Consider the following 8891-nt stretch of genomic DNA (forward strand, 5'->3'; position numbering starts at 1 on the left):
ACAAACCCTGTGTCTTTCACATGCTGGGAAAGAAATTTTCCCTATTAATTAATTCATTTATTTATTCACTTTACATTCGGATCACTGCCTCTGCCCCATCCTCCCTTGAGCCCTAGTTAGACCCAGAGTGCTCCATACAGGCCAGGCAAGCATTCTACCACTGGGTTACATCCCCATCCCAGATTCTGATTTTTTTTTTTTTTTATTCCGTGTTCAATTCCTCCGAGTATTAACTTTTTCCTTCAGGGTACATTGCCAATGAACAATTATAGGAAAATTCAATCAAAAAGTGAACGAGGACCAACTCTTTGTTTTTTTTTAAAGATTATTATTATTTATGTGTTTCGTTGTGGGAGTATGCGCATATGTTTGCAGAATGTACAAGGTCAGAAAGCCCTAGATCTGGATCCCCCAGAGTTGAAGTTACAGGCTGATGAGGGCTGCCAGGTGTGGGTGCTGGGTCCTGAACTTGGGTCTTCTGAAAGAGCCTCAAGCACTTTTAACCACCGAGTCATTTCTGTAACCCCACCTTCTGTGTTTATTGAACTCTTGATCCTCCTGCCTCCACCTCTCAAGTACTGAAATTGTTGACATGCGTTTGCTGGGAGACCCATAATTTGGGGGGAAAAAAAAAAAGAAAGAAAGAAAAGAAAAGAGGAAAGGCATGTGACAAGTGAATTGGCACCAAGGCGAGGGAAGGGTGTGTCGTGGGATTCACCATCAGGTGGCGATGTCGCCGGAGGGCGCTGGGAGTCTACGGGACCGCGCCGCTCTTTCCGTGCGCTTCCGCGCCTGCGCTGGGCCAGGCGTGGGGGGGGTAGGGCGAGTCATATGACCCGCTGGGCTTCCTGGCTCCGGCCGTCGCTGCCGCCAGCCTCTGTCTGCCCGCGTCGCGCCAGGGGCCCCGCCGAAGAGCCGTTGGCGGGTTCGGGGCCGATACCCGCTCGTGGGAAAGAGTGTCCGCTGTCGTCCGCGCCCGTCCACGCTCGCAGCCGGCCGCCGCCATGCTGGCGCTCATCTCCCGCCTGCTGGACTGGTTCCGTTCGCTCTTCTGGAAGGAGGAGATGGAACTGACGCTCGTGGGGCTGCAGTACTCCGGCAAGACCACCTTCGTCAATGTCATCGCGGTGAGCAGCCCTCTGCGGGCGGCCTGGCCGGCGTCTCGCGCCTGTCACCTCCCCGAAGGCCGGGCCGGGCGATCCTGCGTGTGTGGGCCTCGGAGTTGTAGCCGGAGGGTCGGCAGCAGGAGGGTCAATTCCACGTTGCGTTTTGGTGGTGGTGGTGGGGGCTGTGCCTTTAACACGGCCTGGAAAGGGTTAATCCGAGTCTGCCACACTTGCTGCCTTTCGGGCCGTAGAGGCTGAAGGGTTAATTCCAACCTGTCACTTGTTCACCCGGACGGGTGAGCCTGGCCTTTTCCAGAACGCCTGCGAAGGGGACGCCTCTCCTAAGTCTCCACTTGGGACGATGGAGTCGCATTGTGAAAGCAGGCAACCCGTGTGGGCGCTTCTGTGAATGCCAGGGGGAGCCTCGGCGCCTCCAGTTCGCTTGGTCTTTGTCACTTGTCCATGGAGCGTCGGAGAGCAAACTGATGACCTAGCTTACTGGGGGAAGCTGTTGGAGAGACCATTCAGATCCCAGTATTTTCTAAGACAGGGAGCAAGGGCGAGGCGAGTCTCGGTTTCTCCACAGCTGATTGTGTTAAACGGGTAGATAGATGGATCTGCATTCAACATAAAGTTTGCAGGCTTTGGTCTTTAGAGAGATTTTTTTTTTTCTTCCCTCTTGCAGAAGGAATTTGTTTGGATTGGGACGTAGCTTATGGAGGCTCAGGGAAGTTGCCTAGTAAATATAATGTGAATTCGGTGGGAGAGTGGTCGTTGAGTTTTGCGTCTTTGATTGGTTGGGAAAGGAATGGGCGTGAATGTCAGTCTTTGGAGCCAAGGAGTCATTGCACAGTTTTAGGGCTGTACTTAGAGGGTTGAGCTTTACAATTGTTCTGATGAGAAGTGGCGGCAGTTCCTAGACCTTCAAGAGGATTGTTGCAATCCTCACACAGGAGACAGCTGAGCTGCCCGACTGGTTTGGCTACACACTGCCCTGGGAAAACCTAGGTAACGTGTGACTCAGTCCCTGTAGTAATAGAGCAACAGGCGTCAGAGAGAGGAGCGGAGGCTCAAATCTCTTTCGAAGATGGCTGAATATATAAGTGTAAGGAAACTTTCCCGAACTTCATGTTAGGCTCTTTCTATGTTGCCTCTACCCCGACCCCAAGAGAACAAGGCAGAACAGACTTTAGACTCTTTCATACTAGAACTTTTCTACAGGCTTCAAGCTGTTCATTTTCTGTTACCCTAGATAAGAATTGGAGTTTCCTCGGGACTCCTGTCCCTTGGGCAAGATCGAAATGGTACACGTGGGTGTGTTGGGATGGCCAGTTGTATTTGCTGCGGAGGAGTTAATGCAAGGACCTGCACCAATGAGTAGGATTTAAGAGATGTACTGCTTACTCTCATGCCTGTATTATCACTGGGCAGTGTAGCTTGATATATATAACAAGCCTGAACTTTTATGCCATGCAGTTCTGGATTTGCAATCTGGATCTTAGCAGCCTTGGGTCTGGTTGAGTCGATTTCTGTTTTCTTGTCTATGAAGTGCAGATAACAATAGAGTCCTTAGCAGAGTTGCTCTGAGGTCTAACCAGGAGGAGGAGGGAAGTGTTAACATGTAGATGGCTGTACTACCCAAAGCAGGCACAAGGAGATACGTTGAGAAAGGACTGAGCCGGGCTCATTTCCTTTGACTCTCAGGCCAGTGTTGTCTACGGTTGCAGATTTATGGCTTGTGGGAAGGAAGCACCTTCAACCCCCCTTCCTTTTGAGTTAGATTCTTTGTAACAACTATCCAATCTCAGCAGTGCTGTCGACCTCCTGCTATCAATATTACACTATTCTTTATGAATTATGGTGGTGTAGGTGAGCTGTTAAAGATCACCCAAAAAAAGAGAGGCCATGTTTAACTTACTTTAGCCATTACAGATTCTGTATATATCATAAAACTTTACACTACCCCCCCCCCATACACACATACATAATTATGGTCTGTCAATTAAAAATGTTAACGTCCAAGACTTGGTGATGCTTACCCGTAATTCCAGCATTAAGGAGGCGAGGCAGGATGATGCTTCCAAGTTTGAGGGTCTGCCTGATGTTGTACACCTACATAACAAGTACCAGACCTGGCAGGGCTACACCGTAAGGAACCCCACCCAACACACCCGGAATAAAAATAATTTCGGGAAAGAAGAAAAAAGGCTGGACTGTAAGTACTCGATGGGGGTTTAAAATGCTGAGAAAGAGGCTGACTCCTTAGACACTACCAGCTTATCTTGTTTCTCTCTTTCATCTAGTCTTTGTTCTTTTGAGACAGAGTTTCACTCTGTGGTCCTCTGACCTTGAACTCACTAGGTAGTCCCAGTTGGCAAACAAGTAGAGATCCTCCCACTAGACTCTCCCAGGTAGATGTCCCTGCATATTCCTAAACATTGGAGGACGATTTAATGAATTGACGTCAGCTAGTTTACATTGGGAAACTTAATTTCTTTTCTGTGGTCCAATCCTAATATGTTGGACTGTTCAAGAACAAAGATACTCAGTTTCTCTTATGCTTTTCAACCTGAAATGGCACCTTGTGTATTAACAGACATGAAGTGCAGAGTATTGTCCTTTGTTCTGAATGTTATTGAAGGAAACACCTCTAGACTTTAATTTTCTGATATGTGATAGAAATGAAATAATGTCCAGTTACTGTGTTAATGTTGGTGCAGCTGTGTATCAGTCATGTGTCCTATATGTGTAATGTTTTGTTGAGTAATCATTTACTGAGACACTTAGATGGGTCATAGCATAGTTACTAAAAATATATATAATTGGACTTGGCAAATTATTATAGGGTAAACTCTTTTTTTTTTTTTTTTTCCTTCGAGACAGGGTTTCTCTGTGTATCCCTGGCTGTCCTGGAACTCACTCTGTAGACCAGGCTGGCCTTGAACTCAGAAATCCACCTGCCTCTGGCTCTCAGGTGCTGGAATTAAAGGTGTGCACCACCACGCCCGGCATCTAGTGTGTTTTGTTCTCATTCTATAGCTCAGGCTGGCCTCAATCTTGGGTTTCTTCATCCTTAGCTTCTGGCCTGCTAGTGCTACAGGCCTACAGCACCACTGCCATCTTAGATGCTTATGAGCTTGTAGATACTTTAAATCATCCCATTTTACCCATGTGGCTAGGAAAGGGTTTCAGTGACAAAGCTGACAGGTAGCCAGAATAGAATTAGGGCTCAGGCCAATGTATTTTTTACTATTCTCATCTGCTTCTTTAAGCCTGTCTTAAAGCGGTAGAGTGGAGAACTGGGAAATCTAGAACCTTTACAAATCTTTTTCTGGGACTGGAAAGATGGCTCAGCCATTGCTGCTCTTCCAGAGGACTTGTACAGTCCCAGCATCCATGTCAGGGACCTCACAATTGCTTATAACTCCAGGGCCAGAGGCCTCTGAGAAGCCCTTGACTCACAGAAACACATTATATAGTTTAAAATGGATGTCATAAAATGTGTGTATAGTTCTGCTAACTGTGGTTAACTGAACGAGTTATATGTGATTGTGTTACATTGCTACACAGACACATACTTACACATAATTCAAAAGTATCTCTCTATATAAAGTACAGGGAAATGTGATTTCCTGTGCTGACTTTGTATATTGTTTATTTGGCGATGCTAGGGGCTGAACTCAGGGGTTTGTGCGGCGCTGTATGGTACTCATCAGTTGACCACATCCCCAGCCCCTAATCAAGGCATCATATAGTGACATAAATTAGGAGAAAGTGATTATTCAGGAAGGTAGGAGCAGCGGACAACCATGGACATTTCCACAGCTAGCTAATAATACTCACTGTTATTGAGCTATCTTTAACATTTCAAAGTGGACTCATTTTAAGTTATTTTTTACAGACACGGTGACACTGTATCCCAGGCTAATCTTGACTCCCTCGTAGCCTACGCTGGCCTCAAACTTGTAATAACCCTTCTGCTTCCTGAGTTCCGTGGTACAGATAAACAGAATCATACTTGGTTTTAATTTTGAATTTTGTAAAATGGCTTATTTTAGCTTGGGGTGAAAATGGCAAAACTAATTTTGTTTTTAAATGTACTGTCTTAAGTTTAGATGTTAAACAAATCCAGAACTCAGTGTGGAGGCTGCCTTCTGTATATCTTAGGTTCCTAGGTAAGGAACCTGGGGCACTGTGCCATGGAGCACTCTTCTGGGTTCTTGGCTTCTGTCAGTACTTTCAGTATTGGTCTGAAATACTGAAAGAATCATGAAAACCTGATGTTCTCATTCAAATCCATTTTAGATGATGGTGTTTAAAGACTATTTGACAACTTAGTGAACTTCCCAGTTTCTCCCAGATTATCACTGAATTTGGAGGCAGAGAGGATTGTGCGTATATATTATATAAAATTTAGTTTTGGAAGCCCTTGAGAGCTTCCTTCATTTTTTTTTTTAAAGAGAATTTATTTTATTCATGTGTGTATCTGTGTTTGGTTATATGCACAGTGTTTGCCAGTGAGTGGGGCAGCAGGCTTGTTACAGGGCTCTTAACACTGGTCTTGATGATTGCATGGCCTGTACTCTCAGCCATAAAGCCATCTAGCACTGCAGCCCTATATCTTTGGTAGGCTGCTTGGAATCTGAAGGGCTGTGTAGAAGAGATGTGGAAGAAATCACTTGTATTTCCTAGGTGAACTCAGTGTTTCAAAGCATTTTTGTCTTATCATTTTCAAGTGTGTATCCAAATTCCTTTTAAGAAGTTGTAGCCGGGCGTGGTGGCGCACGCCTTTAATCCCAGCACTGGGGAGGCAGAGGCAGGTGGATTTCTGAGTTCGAGGCCAGCCTGGTCTACAAAGTGAGTTCCAGGACAGCCAGGGCTATACAGAGAAACCCTGTCTCGAAAGACAAAACAAAACAAAACAAAGAAAGAAAGAAGTTGTAGGCAGGGGAGATAGCACTTGCCACCAAGTGCAAGTTCAATCCCTGAGACCCTCTGATTTCCACAGGGACACTGTCTCATGCTCCCTCACCCTGGTACAGGAGCCATCTAGGGCCAGAATATAGCAGAATGTGGAAAAGGTTCCCCAGTCTTACAGAAGTACAGCTCAGCCTCTTTTTTATTTTAATTTTTATTTTCAGTTGCATGCCTGCCTATCTATCTATCTATCTATCTATCTATCTATCTATCTATCTATCTATCTGGATGTAGGGAATGGAGAGATGGCTCAGCCTCTTTTTATTTTAATTTTTATTTTCAGTTGCATGCCTGCCTATCTATCTATCTATCTATCTATCTATCTATCTATCTATCTATCTGGATGTAGGGAATGGAGAGATGGCTCAAAGACTAGAGTGTACTGTTCTTGCAGAAGACATGCGTTCATTTCTCAGCACCCACATCAGGCAGTTCACAACTGCTTGTAACTCTGATCCCTCTTGCCTCCAGGGGCACTTGCATGCTCATGTGCACATACCCTGACACATGCAGATGCCTGCACAGAATTAGAACTAAAAGACTTTCTAAAGCAGGCTATAGGGCATGAGGTCAGGGTTAGTCTTTGGCTGTTGATAGAATGCTTCAGGCCTAGGGGCCCATCAACAGCATTAAATAGAACAAGGCAAAAAAAGGCTAATTTGTCACAGAAAAATTTGTCACTGTAGCATGTAAAATCCATTTTTTCATTTGCTGCAGGAAGAATAAGGAAAAGTGTCTCTTCTACTCTGGAAGCCACTGCCTACTTCACCTCCTACAGTGACTGTCCGCAGGAACTGGTAGCCCTTTGTACCTATAGGTGGCTTCACCATGCTCACAAACACCTGCACTGATTGCAGTCAACACACATCAGGGCTTGCAGGAGGCCCGCCATCAGGGACAGGCACAGCAGTAATAGGCGGTGGTTCCCTGGAACAGGAGCAATCTAGGGCCAGAATATAGCAGTATGTGCTGTAAAGAAGTTCACGGTAGCTGAGCCTTTTAGTGCCTCACACTTTGTATAGTGGGTCATTTCCTCATCAAGGACCATGAGTGGTTTCTCTGGCTTTTCCAGTTTATCTGTCGGAGCTGCCTTTTCTGAGGATGAGTTCTGGAGCTGACAGTGAATGAAAAGATTTGAACACACTTCTATCATGTGGCCAAATTACATTCTAGAAAGTGTATTCCAATAATTGTGAGCTCTTCTGAATAGACACACCTCTTTATCGAAAGTTGGGCATCAGGGAAGCAATGGCCATTTGCTATGTGTAAGGGAAACAACTCTTACACTGGCAGCATTTAGAAAGTGCTTTGCCATTTGCTGGTGTTTAGGCAGAGCAAATTTTAAGGAGTGCCTTCTCTCTCTCTTTCTCTTAAAGATTTATTTATTTATTTTATGTATATGATTACACTGTGGCTGTACAGACGGTTGTGGGCCTTCATGTGGTTGTTGGGAATTGAATTTTAGGACCGCTGCTTGCTCCAGTCAGGTCAACCCAACTCGCTCAGTCCCTGCTCGCTCCCGGCCCAAAGATTTATTTATTATTATACATAAGTATACTGTAGCTGTCTTCAGACACACCAGAAGAGGGCGTCAGATCTCATTACAGGCAGTTGTGAGCCACCATGTGGTTGCTGGGATTTGAACCCAGGACCTTCAGAAGAGCACTCAGTGGTCTTCCCCGCTGAGCCATCTTGCCAGCCCAAGGTGTGCCTTTTATGTGTCAGTAGCTGCTAGCATGGGACTCTAGGCAGCTTTTTTCTTTATCTTTTCTTTGAGTCTTAAAGGCAGACTGTACTACAGCCCTGTACTACAGGTCCTTGTGGATGACATGGTCTAGATGTCTGGTGTTGCCATGTATCCGTATTTACCTCTTTGGTCTTGTTGTAGTGGGGGAATGCTGCTTGCCTCTGTCCCGCTCCTTACAGTCATTTTTTTCCCTTAAGTCTCACACGATGGAAAGAGAGCAGACCTGCAAGCTGTCCTCTGACTTCACCACACACTCTAAGTATAATTAAGAAAGTACTGGCATATTGTTTGTAATTGTAAAGTTAATTTGTGTTCTTGAAAGTCATATTTAAGGAAAACTAGGGAAATATATAACCTATTTGCCTACTATTTCAGGTAAATGATTTGAGGTTTTTTTTTGTTTTTGTTTTTGTCTTTTAAGGTAGGGTTTCTCAGTGTAGCCCTGGATTTCCTGGAAACCCACTCTGAAAACCAGGTTGGCCTTGAACTCAGATCCTCCTGCCTCAGTCTCAGTGTTGAGATTAAAGGTATGCTGCCCACCCCCAGGCTGGCTTTAGTTTTTCTGAGATGTGACACTTTCACTCAGTGGCTTCAGAGTCCCAACTACAAGCCTTATGCTCTAAGATGCTATTTTTTTAAAGGTTACTCTGCTTCTTAAATTAGTTTCTGGCTCTTGTACTTGGATCTAGTTTCATAGTTTGTCTAGTTTAATACACTAGAATGACTTTCTTTTTTACTATTATATTATCTCTTCTGTGTGTACATGTGTGGTGGTCAACGGACCACCTATTGGAGCGAGTGATCGCCTTTGACCGTGTGTGTCCTGGGGATGAGACTCGGGTCATCAGGCTTAGTGGTAAGCTCCTTTACCTGCCAAGCCATCTTACAGCCCCAGGACGATAGGCGTTCTTTTTCCTTTAGACTTCTTATTTATTTTATGTATGGAAATATGCTGTCTCTCTTCAGATACACCAGAAGAAGGCATTGGAACCCAAAACAGTTGTGGGCTACCATGTGGTTGTTGGGAATTGAACTTAGGACCTCTGGAAGAGCAGTCAGTT

General features: G+C 45.1%; 1 protein-coding gene across 1 annotated transcript in view; it reads left to right on the plus strand.

Moving 5' to 3' along the window:
- Positions 1-808: 808 nt before the first annotated feature.
- Positions 809-8891, plus strand: part of Arl8b (ADP-ribosylation factor-like 8B) — a 40665-nt gene continuing 32582 nt past the window's right edge. The window contains exon 1 of the mRNA NM_026011.3: positions 809-1127. Coding sequence (NP_080287.1) covers positions 1005-1127 — 123 coding nt within the window. The 5' untranslated portion in view covers positions 809-1004. The remainder of the gene's footprint in view (positions 1128-8891) is intronic.

The sequence above is a fragment of the Mus musculus genome, chromosome 6 (assembly GCF_000001635.26).
Source record: "Mus musculus strain C57BL/6J chromosome 6, GRCm38.p6 C57BL/6J".
NCBI classification, from domain to species: domain Eukaryota; kingdom Metazoa; phylum Chordata; class Mammalia; order Rodentia; family Muridae; genus Mus; species Mus musculus.